This window comes from Dreissena polymorpha, chromosome 8 (assembly GCF_020536995.1).
Source record: "Dreissena polymorpha isolate Duluth1 chromosome 8, UMN_Dpol_1.0, whole genome shotgun sequence".
NCBI classification, from domain to species: Eukaryota; Metazoa; Mollusca; class Bivalvia; order Myida; family Dreissenidae; genus Dreissena; species Dreissena polymorpha.
The window spans coordinates 46227562-46247080 of record NC_068362.1 but is presented as its reverse complement, the minus strand read 5'-3'; the positions used below and the strand labels follow the sequence as shown (position 1 = coordinate 46247080).

General features: G+C 35.8%; 1 protein-coding gene across 1 annotated transcript in view; it reads right to left on the bottom strand.

The window, feature by feature from the left end:
* Positions 1 to 312: 312 nt before the first annotated feature.
* Positions 313 to 19519, bottom strand: part of LOC127842482 (E3 ubiquitin-protein ligase ZNRF2-like) — a 31245-nt gene continuing 12038 nt past the window's right edge. Inside the window, exons 3-4 of the mRNA XM_052372012.1 lie at positions 13466 to 13571; positions 313 to 3119 (exon numbers count right to left, since the gene is read on the bottom strand). Of these exons, the coding sequence (XP_052227972.1) occupies positions 3062 to 3119; positions 13466 to 13571 (164 nt within the window). The 3' untranslated portion in view covers positions 313 to 3061. The remainder of the gene's footprint in view (positions 3120 to 13465; positions 13572 to 19519) is intronic.

Here is a 19519-nt window from a genome sequence, read left to right as displayed (position 1 = left end):
CCTAAGTCAAGATGCCAATCAAAAATAAATTATTTTTTAAGTGCTGTAACGATCACCTATTTGTACCAGATAACAAGGGGTGTTGACTTATTTTAATTTATCACATATTTTTTGGTGGTGATAAGTTTCAAATTATTTCGCAAAAAATCTGACATTAAATAACTTCCATTACAAATTTAATTGCAAGTTGTTTTTACATAATGCAATGAAATCTAGTTTAAGCATGAAGAACACAGATTTATACTACCATGATGCTGTAGAATTAACTATTATACTGCATTCTTTTTTGTGGAACTGTTGCCCTAAAAAAAATTTTTGTAAAACATGTATGATGTATACCTTCCCTCTCAATGTCATTCATGTGGCATTGACCTCCTCGGATCTCTTGATTGCAAAAGTATCCAGTGAAAGGAGATGTCTAAAGACTCAAAAACCCACTGACTGACTGACCTACAGACTGACAGACAAATGCGGAGCAATATATCCCCTTTTCTTCGGAGGGAGGCATAATTTTATCAATATACATAACCTAACCAATTTTAAAAATTAATGTTCTATAGAAACAAGAATATTTTTCTTATTCCAAAGAAATATCTAAAATCTGAAGAAAAACACCAACTCACAAAAAAACATTAAAATCCAAGCTTTTTTAAGAACCCCATTAACGTTGTTGGTTGCCTAGGAAAGACTGCCCAGAACTATCACAATGAGCACATATTTACAGTGTCAGTATCACATGAGAGGCAATTGCAGTGCTCCCTACAAACACACTTGCATCCGCATTTTGGACAACATGGACTTCTGCATGTGCGTAAAGTGTCGTCCCAGAATGTGCAGTCCCCACAAGCTCATCAAGGACAACACTTTCACATAGACTGGATTTAGAAGAGACTTCCTTTAAATGGACTTGTTTACAGATTTTGGCGTGTTTTGAAATTTGTCATTAGAAGCTTTAAATTGATAAAATCAATTGATTATACTGGAACTAAAAAGCTTGTTAAAAAGTTATCCAAACCTGGGCTTGAACCATTGACCCTTTGAGTAAAAGTCTGATGCTTAAACTACTCGGCCATCCGTGCTGATACTAATTATATGGAATTTTTTACATTATATACACAATCCAGGCAGTGTCACAAAGTATTATGATACCAACAGAACTCTCCATATTATTCAATCATTTTGTGTTTGTAACGTTTTATTATTTTCAGGTTTTTAAAGCGTCAAAAGATGCATACAATGGATATTTTAGAGCATGATATATGTTCAGTATTATTGTTTCCTTCAAAAATAACAAAACTTCATTGAAAAATAAAAAACTGCAACCTTTTTTCAATTTAGTCAATTTACCACACTGTGAACAGGTCCCTATAAATTCCATAAAAGCAAAAAGTGTTGTCCCTGTGTAGACTGCGCAGGCTTACCTGTGACAACACTTAATGCACATGCAATAAGCCCAGTATTGTCATAATGAGGCTAAAATTAAACCGCCAGCAGCCAAGCGCGACAACACTCTCCAGTACAGTTCACAGAACTTATTTTCAGAAGACCAAGCACCATTGTTCTCTCAATTATTCACAAATAGCAATAAGAATGACAGCTTTCAACTCCCAGTCATTCTTTCATGCTCATTTTTCCACAGCTTATATTTATATCCACCAGTGTACTGAAGGTAATATTTCATCATATTTCTGTCACTAAACCAATGACAGAGGCTTCATTAAGTTTCAAAGATTTCGAGCAAAATGATGACAAAATGGACATTTAATAGCAAAATCTATATGAGATAAGTTTTCTAAAATCTACAAACCATAATGCATATCATTATTACGGAGAACTTTAAGTTCTGACCACATTAGCAGCTTTGAAATTGCAGCCTTTCATAGCCAATCTGTGCACATATGCATAATGAAAGATCAACTCAGATATGCTGATCCCTGAAGATGCCAAACATTCAAATTATGGTCCTGCATGAAAAATGGCACCCAAGATTGAAAACATGAGATGCATTCTGGGAAAATAGGGCTTCATGCATGTGCATAAAGTGCAGTCCCAGATAAGCCTGTGAAGTCTGCACAAGCTAATATGGGACAACACTTCCCGCACATGCCTTAAGCCACCTTTTCTGAGAGTGGGGCCCATATTCAATAGGTTCTTCATTACTTTTTCCTACAAATATAAGACTCTTACTCTTCCCCTACTGGGCCATTTTCATCAGTCTCATGCCACTTTGTGTCTTTTCAGACTGGGCCTGTTGTACTTGTTGTGATCCAGTCACAACGATACAGTCCTGGTAATTGAACTGATAGACTGCTGTGCCCTCGTTTTGTGTAGCAAGACATAAAGCTCAACATGAAGTGGGGTCCTGTAACATGTAATTGGCCACAGAATCATTGGCATCGATGTAACACGCTCATGTGTCAACTTGCATACCACAACTTGGTACATTTTATATGTCCAGTTAACTGCTGTCGTCTCCTAATGAAGAGTTGATATTACGTGATATTATGGAAAGATGGCATGCGATGTTTATCACAACAGCAATGTTACATTTCTTGTCAACAGGACTGTGATTGAACGTGACACGCTATCAGAACACAGAAATCTCACACAGAATGTACCTTGAGAAACACAATACAACTTCCAAAACAATTCATCTGTTGCCGATAAGAGATAATCAAATCTCAGTCTTTAAGGCTCTACATATTTAATATGACATTCAGCATGATGCATTCGCACGATTCCATAAGGAGAATTAGCTTGGCAAAGCACCCAAAGATCTGATCTTGAATTCCACCAAGTGCACGCTAAGGTGTATGTTTGTTGGGCCAACCACTGGTGCAGTGATTGCGCAATACAAGCACATGGTGATTGCGCAATACAAGCACATGGTGATTGCGCAATACGAGCACATGGTGATTGCGCAATACGAGCACATGGTGATTGCTCAATATGAGCACATGGTGATTGCGCAATACGAGCACATGGTGGAGACTGTAGAGCAAGCTGCAAGTGTTCAAACGTGTTCAAGTAGTCATTGCTATTGTCATCGCCAGTTCTGTCGCTAGTCCGTTGGATGTTCTGGACATGATCTGTTCCGCTCGAACCACTTGTCAATACACCTGAAAATAGACAAAAGTCAGTCTCATTTGTTGAGTAGATTACACAAATGCAGTGTTTCTGACTGATTTGTATTGCACAAATCTGTGAAAAGGGGGTTTAATCCATGTGCGTAACATTGGAATAAGACATACAACTTAGAAAAGACTCCCTTGTGTCTCAAACAAAACTGTGCATTGTGTTGTTTTATGCATTGGGCATTGTGTTGCTTTAACTGTGTTATTTATATAGATTTGTTTTATAAATATATACTTTAAGTGCAGTTGTATAATAAACATATCCATGACTTTCTTATTAAAAGTCTGTGTTTTTGATAATTTTCACTGCATTTCAAACTGTTATCATGTACACATGATTGTTTTGTTTTCAGGGATTTTTTAAACACAATTCACACAAGCATACCGTTTGGGGTAAAATCAATATTAATGAAGGAAATTAACTATATGTTTTACTCAAAGATGTAAAAATGAATAACTACAACAGGCAAAAGATATATAGAATATGTACAAGAAAATACCACTCTTGATCTCAACTTCTTTTTCCACAAGAGCAAATCAATCAAATGGATTCCAGGCTGTCAACACATTTAACACTAGGGCAATTACTGTTCTGCCCTCATACACATCCAGACATTAACAGCAGTCAAGATAAAATTGCTAAGACAGATACTTTAACGGTCAGTCACATTATCCTCAATGTTTTTGAGAGTGTTTTATTTGCTGAGCATTTCTAAATCAAATACAGTTTCCAGCTTTAAGATAAATTCACATATTGTAGAAATGTCAAATTTCCAACTTTTTGGTGCAGATTTAGATGATAATAGAACTCTTGAAATCAGGGAGTGAAATTACACAAATGATGTAGACTTATATTGAAAATAAAACCTTGTTTATTAATTATCATTATTTTACAATGATACATGATTTGACATTTTGTTTATTTCTTCAATAATATTCCATTCTTGTTATCATATTAGAGCTCTACAGTTTCATGAATAACACAGCAATTAAAGGCATTTACCGAAACACTTAAAAACTATTCCCAATCTGTGTCTGTTTCAGTCCCTTTAAATCAAAACTAGAGCTTTGTCACAGATGTGACGAATACCCCCACATACACAGAATATTTTGCATGTTGTCTTCACAAAAAACAGCGGACACTATGCTCAATGTTTAAAACGAACTAAGTGACCCCGTGACCTAGTTTTTGACCTGCCATGACCCATGTTCGAACTTGGCCTAGATATCATCTAGATACAACTTCTGACCAAGTTTGGTGAAGCTCGGATGAAAACTACTTGAATTAGAGAGCGGACGACATGCTCAATGTTTAAAATGCACTCAGTGACCCCGTGACCTAGTTTTTGACCCGGCATGACCCATATTCGAACTTGACCTAGACATCATCTAGATACAACATCTGACCAAGTTCGGTGATGATCGGATAAAAACACTTAATACGGACAGAGAGACAGACAGACAGACCGACCGACAGACAAGCTCACTTCTATATACCCCCTAAACTTCGTTTGTGGGGGTATAATAAAATAGTCCATAATGCAGTACAAGTAGTTTTCTACATAATGTATACCCCTGCTGCTCTTCATGCATATTTGAGACAAATTACTACTGTATATAAATGGCAAAGGGACACAATATCTTAACTATGTTCCCCTTTGTAGTAACAGCCCATGACAGATCATTAAGGAATGAAGCAAGCATCAGTGTACTTATCCATCACTGCCACTAAAGTTTATTAATCTTTCCAAACTCCACATCTGTACTGTCTAAATTTTTAATTTTCCTAGAAGCTTCTTCAAAGTAGCTACTGAACAATTTTCTCTCAATCAAAGTGCATTATGTCATTATTTTTACTCGTTTATTGTATATGTCAAATTGGGCATGTGATAACCTTCAATGACCTTAAGATGTCCATTAAAATAAATTTCAATTACCAGTACGTTTCTTTCTTTTAATAGTTAATTTTCACTAAGGTTTTAAGTTGATAGGTATCTTGATTTATAACTTATAAGACTGGTATCTTGATTTATAACTTATAAGACTGACCAAATTTTCTAGCATAGAACAGGACCCCCCCCCCCCCCCCCCCGATGCCTCGTGTATAAAAAACTTTACAGATATCATAGGAAACAGTTCATTCTCCTGCTATTCAACAACCAGTGAAAATGATTATGTGAAATAGCATTAAAATTGACAGGCTATTGGAATATTGGTTTTCTGCTAGGCTTAAACACTAAGCAATTAGCACAAGACCATCTGAGCCGGTCTAGGTTTGTAAAGTGTGACTAGTGAGAAAGCAGGCTATGGGAGAAACAAAGAAGTCTGCACACGATATCTCCATGCAATACTGCAATCCGAAATAATAGTGGGAAAAACTGTCATAATCATAGCCAGACTTCTTTTACAGAAATATTAATAGACATTTTTATGTCCCCCACCACTATAGTGGGGGACATATTGTTTTTGCTGTGTGTTGGTTCGTTGCATTGTTTGTTTGTTTGTGCAAACTTAAACATTTTCCATAACTTTTGCAATATTGAAGATAGCAACTTCATATTTGGCATGCATGTGTATCCCATGGAGCTGCACATTTTCAGTGGTGAAAGGTCAAGGTCATCCTTCAAGGTCAATGGTTAAATATATGGGGACATTGTGTTTCTTAAACACATCGCTTGTTTTATATTAAAGTTCCATCTCCTTTGAATAATATATATTGTAGAGAAATTCTTTGTTAAATCAAGCTATAAAATGTTTTGTTTCATAAATACAGTGATTTGCCAAATTATAATATTGAATATCATATAAAGCAGACAAGGGACTGAAACAAAAGCACATTACAATACAAACAATTTGGCCATGAAATGTGGAGAGATATAAACAAATATTTTTAAATATAGACTAGACCTTTGTCACAATCATGACTAGTTTTGCGTAACAAACGCAGTCATGGCAACCATGCCAATACTTAGGTTCAAGGGCTCACAACTAAGGACTAAGTGGATCACTGCCCAAGAAAATTTGGTCTAGCACAAATATACTTTATGGGGCTGACTTATTTCATGTTTAAATATATGTGCTTGGGAAATGCAAATGTAATTCGTTCCAGAATCATATAACTCGTAGTATTGCAACAATATACACAGCTTATTTTAAGGGTGCATATCTAAGATCTTGACTAAGTACATGCTACATGTGAGAATTGTTTTATACGAATGTAGGTAAAAATGCCAGAGGTAAAAATGACAGAGGTTAAAATGCCATAGGTAAAAATGCCAGAGGTAAAAATGCCAGATGTAAAGTGGTAAAAATGCCATATGTAAAAATGCCAGATGTTATATAGTAAAATAGAGTTTTGAGAAATATTCTTAAGGATATTGAGTATTGTAGGGGTTAGGTGAATGTTTAAAATCCGCAATTGATTAAGAAACAAGAGTTCCGCGGTCGGAGATGACCGCATTGAAGCCGGATTTTTGATTTAAATGACAGGAAAGTACCTTTTGTGTTTTTGTCAATGCAATACTTAAATTACTGAAATATTGTTCAAAGGTCAAAATGAAATGTAAGTACTTTTCAAGGCATGAGCAAACCTTGTGTTATGTTTTGAATGCATATAAAAATTTTAACATTTTAACATTGAAGGTCACAGTGACCTTGACCTTCAAATGAATGACATTGAAATGAGCAGTGGTGATCTTCTAGTACTGGCCAACCTTTATGTCAAGTTTGAAGACTCTAGGTACAAGCATACCAAAGTTATAACATGGAATAAGAACTTTAACATTTTTACCAACCAAAGTATAAGAACTTTAACATTTTTACATTCAAGGTCACAGTGACCTTGACCTTAGAATGAATGACCTTGAAATGACCAGTGGTCATCTAAGTGTGCTTGCAAACCTTCATGTCAAGTTTGAAGACTCTATGTCCAAGCATACCAAAGTTATAACAATTTTAACATTTTAACATTTAAGGTCACAGTGACCTTGACCTTCAAATGAATGACATTGAAATGACCAGTGGTCATCTTCTAGTACTGGCCAATCTTTATTTCAAGTTTGAAGACTCTAGGTACAAGCATACCAAAGTTATAACATGAAATAAGAACTTTAACATTTTTACATTCAAGGTCACAGTGACCTTGACCTTCAAATGAATGACCTTGAAATGTCCAGTGGTTACTTACTAGTTCTGGCCAACCTTCATGTCAAGTTTCAAGACTCTAGGTCCAAGCATACCAAAGTTATAACAACTTTAACATTTTTACATTCAAGGTCACAGTGACCTTGACCTTCAAATGAATGACCTTGAAATGTCCAGTGGTTACTTACTAGTTCTGGCCAACCTTCATGTCAAGTTTCAAGACTCTAGGTCCAAGCATACCAAAGTTATAACAACTTTAACATTTTTATATTGAAGGTCACAGTGACCTTCACCTTCAAATGAATGACCTTGAAATGACCAGTGGTCATCTGTTAATCCTGGCCAACCTTCATGTCAAGTTTGAAGACTCTAGGTCCAAGCATACCAAAGTTATACCATGAAATAAGAACTTTAACATTTTTACATTCAAGGTCACAGTGACCTTGACCTTCAAATGAATGACCTTGAAATGACCAGTGGTTACTAACTAGTTATGGCCAACCTTCATGTCAAGTTTCAAGACTCTAGGTCCAAGCATACCAAAGTTATAACAACTTTAACATTTTTTATATTGAAGGTCACAGTGACCTTGACCTTCAAATGAATGACCTTGAAATGACCAGTGGTCATCTGTTAATCCTGGCCAACCTTCATGTCAAGTTTGAAGACTCTAGGTCCAAGCATACCAAAGTTATACCATGAAATAAGAACTTTAACATTTTCGAGCACGCCGCCCGCCCGCCCGCCCCCCCCGCCCGCCCGCCCGACAACATCAATCTATAAGCCGAGATTTTTTCGAAAAAAATCCGGCTTAAAAAATGCAGATAAATATTATGTACAAGATTTCAGTTGTGGGGGGAGGGGAATTTACTCTGTAATAAATCTATATATTATCGGCTCTAAGTTAAAATGCTTTAATTAGCTATACGTATCAATACATGCCTCATTTAATAATTAATGTAAACATAATCACCATCAAAACCCTGCTTGTTTGTCACATTGCTTTCATAATTTATTGTCCTCAAAAATCAAAAGATTCCATTACATCAATAAAAATAGCTTTTAAAAGGAATTTAACAAGTGTTATTTAATGACCGATTCATCAAAGAAACAAAAAATCCCAACCAATAAACAGAACGAATAAAGCACAATAACAAAATTATAGTCTACATTTATTAGTGAGACAAGTAGAATAACAAGAGCACCGCCTTGCGGGTGCAGACCGCTCATCTATTTTCTTTTTAAAGGTGAAGGGACTCTCATTTTCAATCACAAAGGAGGGAGGAGTGGAGTGAAGAAGGGTGTATAGTGTGGGGTTGTGGACATTTATTACATTATCTTCCAAAAAAGCGAAAAAAAAAAAAAAAAAAAAAATCGGGGGGGGGGGGGGGGGGGGGGGGGGGGGGGGTTTGGGTGCGATGGTTGGACGGTATTTCAAAAATAACCGTTTTAAAAAAAAAATGGGGGGGGGGGTATAGTGTGAGGGTGTGGTGATAATTTGTGAGATGATCTTAAAAAAAAAAAAAAAAAAAAAAAAAAAAAAAAATCAAACAAAAAATTGGGGGGGGGGGGTGGGGGGGATGGGGGGGGTATAGTGTGAGGGTGTGGTGGTCATTTGTGAGATGATCTTAAAAAAAAAAAAAAAAAAAAAATAGGGGGGGGGAGGGGGAGGGGGGGAGGGCACGGGGGATGGTTTGGGTGAAGTCTATTGTGGTATGTCAGGTAGGAGTAGTTTCATCAAAGTATCAATCAAATCTAATCATAAATAAAGAAGTTATGGCAATTTTAGCAAAATTTAATAATTTGACCTTGAGAGTCAAGGTCATTCAAAGGTCAAAGTAAAATTCAAGTTGCCAGGTACAGTAACCTCATGATAGCATGTAAGTATTTGAAGTTTGAAAGCAATAGCCTTGATACTTCGAGTGGATCGAAACACAAAATTTAACCATATATTAAAAGTTACTAAGTCAAAAAAGGGCCATAATTCCATAACAATGACAACCAGAGTTATGCAACTTGTCCTTTTACTGTACCCTTATGATAGTTTGTGAGTGTTCCAAGTATGAAAGCAATATCTATGATACTTTAGGGGTAAAGTGGACCAAAACATAAATCTTAACCAAATTTTAAATTTTCTAAGTATAAAGGGCCCATAATTCCGTCCAAATGCCAGTCAGAGCTACATAACTTTGCCTGCACCGTCCCCTTATGATAGTTCATAAATCTTGCAAGTATGAAAGCAATAGCTTTGATACTGTAGGAATAAAGTGGACCTAAACACAAAACTTAATCAAATTTTCAATTTTCTAAGTATAAAAAGGGCACATAATTCTGTCAAAATGCCAGTCAGAGTTACATTACTTTGCCTGCACAGTCCCCTTATGATAGTTAGTAAGTGTTGCAAGTATGAAAGCAATAGCTTTGATGCTTAAGGAATAAAATGGACCTAAACACAAAACTTAACCAAAATTGTCAATTTTCTAAGTATAAAAAGGGCACATAATTCTGTCAAAATGCATGCCAGAGTTATCTAACTTTGCCTGCCCAGTCCCCTCATGATAGTTAGTAAGTGTACCAAGTTTGAATGCAATAGCATTGATACTCACTGAGAAAAGTGGAACTAAACGCAAAACTTAACCAAAATTTTCAATTTTTTAAGTATAAAAAGGGCACATAATTGTGTCAAAATGCACGCCAGAGTTATCTAACTTTGCCTGCCCAGTCCCCTCATGATAGTAAGTAAGTGTACCAAGTTTGAATGCAATAGCATTGATACTTTCTGAGAAAAGTGGACCTAAACGCAAAACTTAACCGGACGCCGACGCCAACGCCAACGCCAACGCCGACGCCGACGCCAAGGTGATGACAATAGCTCATAATTTTTTTTAAAAAAATAGATGAGCTAAAAATAACATGTTCAATAAGAAATGTTTCCGTACAATACTCAATATCCTTAAAAAATATTGCTCAAAACTCTATTTTACTTTTTTAACATCTGGCATTTTTACCTATGGCATTTTTACCTATGGCATTTTTACCTATGGCATTTTTACCACTTTACATCTGGCATTTTTACCTCTGGCATTTTTACCTCTGGTATTTTTACCTATGGCATTTTTACCTCTGGCATTTTTACCGCACACCGTTTTATACACTTCATGGGATGACATATTGTAAGTTTCTATTGAATAGCTCGATAAATGTTGAATAAAAAAGTTTGTTCCACAAACTTAGCATTGTGTATGCTTCTGCAATGACCAATGTCAAGGGCAATTAACTCAGGAAGAAGATAATTACTATAATTTATGTTTCAAGTTAATCCCTTAAAAAACTGAAGAACTAATTCAACAATCCCACAACCTGACCAACTAACAGAGTGACTCCCATATGTGTGTGTATAACCGAGTTTATTTTCAGGTCCTTCTAGCCTCTTCACGAGGTCTTTGTAGCCCAACCTGAGTGACTCCCATATACCTTCTTTCTAACTTTTATTTTCATGGGTTTAACAGCCTAAATCCTGGGTAAAACAAAATGTTATTTATATCAAGTTAATATCTTTACCAAATGATTAAGTATTGCAAAACAACAAATCTTTGTAACATAAAAGAAGCTCATCATTACAGGATGTCACTTCAAAACATATTTAAATGTGAAGTGATGTTAACTGGAGGCTATGATAAGATGATGAATGCAGTTAACACTGCACACTGTGTATCAAGAATTAAAGGAAATCACAAGTTTGTAAATAACATTTTGTCATTGGGCCTTCCATTTCTATCTTAACCCTTTACCACTTAGATACATATTTTGACGCATTTGTTGTCACTTCGAAAGTTAAATTTAATGAAAGACCTTTCTTACTAGATTCAAGTTTTAAAGGCTTCATTTCCAACCCTTAGATACTGATGAGCAGCAAACAGCATAAAACCTGAACAGACTGCGAGATACTCGCAGGCTATTCTAGTTTTATGCTATTTGCACATTGCTTCTGAGTGGGAAAGGGTTAAAGGAAGTCACAAGTTTGCAAATAATATGCTGTCATTGGGCCTTCCATTTCTATCTTAATAATTGTTGTTATAAAGTTATCTTTTCACCAATCAGTTTAGTTTCATTGTCCTTCAGTAGTTTTAAGACACACTTGCCACTTGCCATATCTGTTATACAGATTTCACAATTTATTATCAAATTTATTTAAAAAAATTATTTTTGATTTTTCTAAACCAAACCAAGGACACTGTTCCTTTAAAAGCACATTCACATAATCCGTACAGGTAACAACTAGATTGCTATTTTGTACCTGCACTTTATTTATTTTACGCACTGACCCACTTTTGTTGTGAAAATAATCAACAATGTTTATATAACATTCCATTTCAAATTCATCAAACAGGACTGGTTTGAACCAACAGTAAACTTTGCAAGTAAATAATAAAAATGTTGTTAACATAGTTGTAAAGTTCTTCAATGGATGAGCAGATCTTTGACTACCCTGTATTCAATTTTCCAGAACAAATACATACATACGAATGTCTACTGCATTAAAAAATGCATTTTTCAAATTAAAAACCAGAATGATGATACATTTAAATGAAATAATGCAACAGTCTCATGAATAAAACATCTTGCATAAAGACACATTTAGACACAAACTACATTAATAAATTATATACAAACATTTTTTTTACAAAATAAATAATTTCATTTCATATTTATAAGCAATGAGACATTCAGAAACATGGCCATCATTCATATTAAACAAAGCTTCAAATGTAATTATTCCTTAAATCATGTTTATTTCTGTAATTGTTTATGTCAATCTACTAATCAACTGCTCTGTAAGCTCCCACTTCTTATCCCAGCTGACTCTTCACATCTCTCCTAGGCAATCAATGCCACAATCAGACAGGGGTCCGTCTGGAACCTGCCCTAAGTTATTGGTCTCTTCACAGCCAATATAACACTCAATAAACAGACCAAAACTGCCTACGCAGCCTGGAGGATCCAGAGGGTGAGTAGGTGTTTTGTTTCACAGCTACTGCTTTAATGATACTTTCGGGCAGATATTGTGCAATATAAAAGTATAAACAGCAAACATTTGCATCTAGGACATTTATTTCCACTGCTAAGACCAGGCCAGCTGGCCCAGTTGGTAGAAAGCTGGACAACCAATTAGAGGATTGCGGGCTCGATTCCCAAACATTTCATTTAAATGGTAACCATGTACATGTATCTCGGATTTTTTTAATTGCATTGGCATGCGAGTCAAATGGCACAGATATGGTGTATGTACATTTCTAAGTATAAAATGGCTTCTTATTTTGACAAATTTCGTACTAGATTTACCAGACTTGGCCCATCTGTCATTTTAATACGTGGAATACATTAAGCAGGTTTGAATGAATGAAATACCTCAGGTCATTCCTCAAGACATAAGCTTACCCAAACAAGAGATATTTTTGTCAGAAACATAATGCCCCCTACTGCGCCGCTTTGATTAATTTTTGTTGTTGATTACATCCCTTTAAAAAATATAACTTCCCTTGAAAAAATTATCTGTGCCTGCCAAATGATAAATAGAAATTATCTCCCTTTAAAGGTTGTTACTTCCCTTGGATTTTTTTTACCTTTGACCTTGAAGGATGACCTTGACCTTTCACTACTCATAATGTGCAGCTCCATGAGATACACATGCCTGCCAAATATCAAGTTGCTATCTTCAATATTGCACAAGTTATGGGCAATGTTAAAATTTTTCGGACGGACGGACGGACTCACAGACAGACAGTTCAAATGCAACCCTACCAGGGGCATAGAAACTTAACCTAGCTCAGATTCCAATGCCAACCCGGTCAGTAAAAAAGCTAACCTATTTTTCTAAAAGAAGCTAGAAAACATGCATGTATACTACTCAACCAATTGTAATGGATGTAAAGATGCCTAGACTCATGTTGATCGCTGATATACATTGTTTGGAACATTGTGCCAGGTGAAAAAATATAAGATTGAGTAAGGAAAAGCAGTCATATTTTTGTGCAATGCGGACAATTTTAAACAAATAGGGATAGTGGAGATATATTAACAAATACATACATGAAAATGTGGTACATATTTACTTCTAAAAATTAAAAACACTATGGTATGGCAAATGAAGGACTGTCAAAAGCTAAATTAAAACTGTGAATACATACCCTTTATGATAAATACATAGACAAGGTAACCGGGCTATGGTGTCTCCCTGATCTAACTCATCGAAGCATATTACACATTCCCCCTTGCTCTCTGTCAAAACATCCTCTGAAAGAGAAATGCAATCTTCCAGTCAGGACATGACATCAGGTTTATGTTCAGCATTCTTTGCACCCTTATCTCAACAATGGGTATTTTGATCGTCCTGACTGTATAGGAAAGGGTATTGTAGAATATGGGCTTTTTTCTTGGTTTTTGGAAAGGGTCGGCCTTCCATTTTGCTGAAAAAAATTAGCGACAAAACAGAAACAAGAGGGCCAAGATGGCCCTAGTTCGCTCACCTGAGAGGAGTCGGTTCATTCAATCTTTACCTAATGTCAATCTTGACCTAGATATTGACCAGACAAACATCCTGGTCAAGTTTCATCATTATTGAACCAAAACTCTGGCGTAGGGAGTGTTTTTGTTTTTGTAAGATTTGAAATGGTGACTTATATTTTGAGTTGACCCCCCTTACCAAACATCAAACTTTGCTTACAAGGATTTTGTATAATAAAATGAAAATTTGGACAATCTAAGGGCAACAATTATGGCATTAATTATGTGATTTTGCTCATCATCAAACTTGACTGAGATCTTTCAGCAACTTTGATAAAGAATGCTTGAGAAATGTGAATGCTAGAGTGTTTACAAACCAAATGTGGACGGACGGACAGCGGACAAAGACCAATCCTAAAACCTCACCTGAGCAATCAGGTGAGCTAAAAAGTGTTTCACCGATATGAGCCATTTTCCAACTTGTCCAAGAAATCAATAAAACCAATGTATTGACTAAGTTTCATGATGATTAGGCAAAATATGTGACTTCTATAGTGTTCGATCACAATGTTTCTCTATATAGTCACATAAGGAAAACTGCCACACACCCCTGGCAGCCATGTTTATTGACCCATCGGGACCATTTGCAAACTCATCTGAGATATATATAAAACCAATCTTTTCACCAAGTTTTATGATGATTGGGCAAAAAATGTGACTTCTAGTGTTCACAAGCATTATTTTACTATATAAATATAAGAAAACTGCCCCCCCCCCCCCCCAGCAGCCATGTTATTCAACTGACCAGAACCATTTTCCAACTCAACTCTTGTATCAAGGAAACAAATGTTCTGACAAAATTTCATGAAAATTGGGCAAAAAATGTGACTTCTAGAGTGTTCACATGTTTTCACTATATACATATAGCGAAAAATGCCCCGCCCACTGGCGGCCATGTTTTTTCACCGATCTGGACCATTTTCAAACTCGTCTGAGAAATCAACAAGGGCTGTTTGTAAAACATGCATGCCCCCCATATGGGCTCTCGGTTGTAGTGACAGCCATTGTGTGAATGTTTTTTGTCACTGTGACCTTGACCTTTGACCTAGTGACCTGAAAATCAATAGGGGTCATCTGCCAGTCATGATTAATGTACCTATGAAGTTTCATGATCCTAGCCATAAGCGTTCTTGAGTTATCATCTGGAAACCATTTTACTATTTCGTGTCACCGTGACCTTGACCTTTGACCTAGCGACCTGAAAATCAATAGGGGTCATCTGCGAGTCATGATCAATGTACCTATGAAGTTTCATGATCCTAGGCATAAGCGTTCTTGAGTTATCATCCGGAAACCATTTTACTATTTCTGGTCACCATGACCTTGACCTTTGACCTAGTAACCACAAAATCTGTAGGGGTCATCTGCGAGTCATGATCAATGTACCTATGAAGTTTCATGATCGTAGCCATTAGCGTTCTTGAGTTATCATCCGGAAACCATTTTACTATTTCAGGTCACTGTGACCTTGACCTTTGATATAATGACCTGAAAATCAATAGGGGTCATCTGCGAGTCATGATCAATCTACCTATCAAATTTCATGATCCTAGGCATAAGCGTTCTTGAGTTATCATCCGGAAACCATTTTACTATTTCGGGTCAACATGACCTTGACCTTTGACCTAGTGACCTGAAAATCAATAGGGGTCAACTGCGAGTCATGATCAATGTACCTATGAAGTTTCATGATCCTAGGCATAAGCGTCTTGAGTTATCATCCGGAAACCATTTTACTATTTCGGGTCACCGTGACCTTGACCTTTGACCTAGTGACCTGAAAATCATTAGGGGTCATCTGCCAGCCATTATCAATCTACCTACAAAGTTTCATGATCCTAGGCATAAGCGTTCTTGAGTTATCATCCGGAAACCATTTTACTATTTCGGGTCACTGTGACCTTCACCTTTGACCTAGTGACCTGAAAATCAATAGGGGTCATTTGCGAGTCATGTTTAATCTACCTATTAAGTTTCATGACCCTAGGCCTAAGCTTTCTTGAGTTATCATCCGGAAACCATTTTACTATTTTGGGTCACTGTGATCTTGACAATCGACCAAGTGACCTAAAAATCAATAGGGGTCATCTGCGAGTCATGATCAATCTACCTATCAAGTTTCATGATCCTAGGCATAAGCGTTCTTGAGTTATCGTCCGGAAACCATTTTACTTTTTCGGGTCACCGTGACCTTGACCTTTGACCTAGTGACATCAAAATCTATAGGGGTCATCTGCGAGTCAGGATCAATGTACCTATTAAGTTTCATGATTGTAGGCCCAAGCGTTCTTGAGTTATCATCCGGAAACCACCTGGTGGACGGACCGACCGACCGACCGACATGTGCAAAGCAATATACACCCTCTTCTTCGAATACCCCCTCTTCTTCGAAGGGGGGCATAATAAAACAAATTTTTTGACCAATTTTTCATGATAATTGGGCAAAAATTGTGACTTCCAGAGTGTTGACAAGGTTTCTCTATAGCCAAATAAGGAAAACTGCCCCGCCCACTGGCGGCCATGTTTTTCAACGGACCGGAACAACTTTTGAACTCAACCAACATATCATTAAGAAAACATTTTGACAAAGTTACATGAAGATTGGGCGTGAAATGTGACTTCTAAAGTTTTTACAAGTTTTTTTGTTTTTTTACCTAGTGACCTAGTTTTTGACCCGGCACGCCCCATATTTCAACTGGACCGAGATTTCATTGGGACGAAGCTTCTGACCAAGTTTCATGAAGATTGGACAATAAATATGGCCTCTAGAGTGTTTACAAACAAATGTTAACGGACGGACGTCGGTCACAAAAGCTCACCTGAGCAATCAGGTGAGCTTAAAAAGAACATTTCCCAAAGTAAGCTTGAATTTTGGGGAAATTTGAATAATTTTAAAGAAATTCTCCAAGGAAAAGGGGCCAATCTCTTGGGAGTAGGGACCTATATACATAGGTATTCACACAAAATGTGAAAGCCTTTGTTAAATTGTGTACATGTAATATGATTTTTTTAGAACATTATCTAGTACATTTACCAAATTTCTTCTTTACAAAGTCTTATTATTCTACATGGACAGGTACTGTCCTTGAACCTTATGCTTGGGTAAAAACATCCATCATTGAGTTGCATACATGTACATTGATAATCAGACCTCATATATGGGATGCTCGATAAATTGAGCCTCATTCTGTAAAAACAGGGCTTAATGCATGTGCGTTAAGTGTTGTGTCAGATTAGCCTGTGAAGTCTGCACAGGCTAATCAGGGGCGACACTTTCTGCCTAAACTGGATTTTTGTCAAGAATAGTGTTCCTTTCAATGAAAAATACAATAAAAGCAGAAAGTGCCGTCCCTTATTAGCCTGTGTGACCTGCACAGGCTAATTTTGGACAACTCTTTATGCACATTCATTAAACCCCCTTTTCACCCAGCACGGTCAAATTATATTTGTTTCAATGATTAAATATAGTTCTTTATTATGCAAGTGAAACATTGTTTTGCCATGTAAAAGTAGTCTTTAAGTGTAGAACATTATGTAACATAGAAAAATGTTGTTTTGTTTTTTTAACATAGTTTGCTTGTTATCATAAAAAATATGGTTTGTTAATAACAACAAACCTCATCAAACAACTTTACTACACAATAAGCATAATTGTAAACAACATTTAAATTTGCTCTAGAAATAAATCTGTTACCATGGTAACTGTATACATGTATTTGTGGAATTGTTTAATGAAAACTGTTTCATCACCATGGAGCTATTTTAAGTTACACAGTAAATGGTCTAATCAAATATATTTTAACAATAAACATGCTTGCGTCTTCTCATTTTGAAATTCTTGGTGAGAGAGTTGGATGATTTTAGAATGTTTACAAATTCTGTCAGTATATTTTATTTTTCCATTTAATAAAATTCATTACTACCTGCTTTACTACATGTACATGTAAGTGGTAAATATGCATATGCTTGTACAGTTCTTAATACATGTAGTCTCACAAATTTTTCTGTAAAGGGATTAAATTAATAATTGATTTAAAATTAATATCTTGAAAATAGAAATTTGAGTTTGAATGCTTATATCAGGGACAATACCTTTATGAGTCTTCAAAAAATATTGATATTGTACATGAAAAAGGCCTTGGCAAGTTGATCAGATTTCGGGCTAGTTGCTTTTGGAACAAACTTGCCCAAACTGGCAAGTGCTTAGACAAAAATGAGGCAAACATTGCCTTTACGATATCACCAGGGCTTTTTTCTTTCTTATATATAAGAGGAACCAATATTGGAATATACTTTCAGGATTCTTTCCTATCATATTTGTGTGAACATGTAAGACATGGTTCACAATCATAAAAGTTGACAGAGAGTATGAACAGTACAATCAATACTTTTATCACCTTTTCAAGATTACAATAACATATGACGGTCATTTGTGCTATATATCCTTATTCTTCGAAATGTGGACAGGGTTTTCCTGGCTAAATTTTTTATTGAACCCTTTACCACTTAGAAACTTATTTGGACGCATTTGCAGTCCCTTAGAAAGTTATTTTTAATTGCACGCCTTTCATACTAGATTCAAATTTTAAAGGCTTCTTTTCAACCCTTTATAGATACTGATGAGCGGCAAACACCTGAACAGACAGCAAGTTACTCGCAGGCTGTTTCTCGTTATATGCTGTTTGCACATAGCCATTTTCACTTTCTGAGTTGGAAAGGGTTAAACCAATTTGCCTCACAATAGAATTCTTGTTAATTTGACTAGTTTGTATGTAATTATAAATAAAAAGTTGGAGCCAAAAACAAACTCCCTGTTATTATAGGATAGATTTAACCTGGCCCTAATGAACATTCCTATGAAATCCATAGCTTATTCTAAATGTAGAAAATAAATTTTAAAAATATATTGTCCATTATTGATATTGATTTTGAAGAAGACATCCATATATATTCATGTGAATTCAGTTTAGTTTTGCTGTTGATATTTTTGTTGATTCATTTTGGTAAAATTATGAGTGCACAAATTTGCATTGATCAGTCTTTCACTATAAAGTTAACCATTTGTATATGTATATTAATTGAATTATACAATTAATGTACCTGGCCCAAATATTGTCAGATTTACATTCTGGCGAAGTTTAATAAAGATTGAGTCATAGATAAGGCATGTGAAGTGTTATAAGGTTCCTATAAGATTTGACATGTTGACCTTGAGCTTTGAAGGCCATGTCCCAGATTCAAACTCAACCTAGATCTTGGATATTGTTAAGTTTAACATGTTGACCAAGTTTCATCTGAGCTCCAGAAAATATGTGTATGTGCGTATTTACACATTGAAAATAAATAAAAAAACTCATTTAATATCGGCCGGGTATGTAACATTACATAAGACAAATCTTGGTATGTATTTTTAGTCAATTACTTGTGTGTAACCGGTTCAACTAATTATCCTGTTTAGTGTAAGCAAATCTTTAAATCAAAAGTTAGTCAATAATTAAAAAGAGCACGGCCATTGATTTGTTTATGTATGGTACCAGAAGCATACCATTTTAAACGCTTTATTTAATTTGTTAAGTCAATCTTGGATATTGATGAGTCCTTTTCCTTGCAGCAACTAGTGTGTACCTTTGAACAATGCAAAGGGTTGACCTTTTGAACGGAAATCAAGATATTGAACA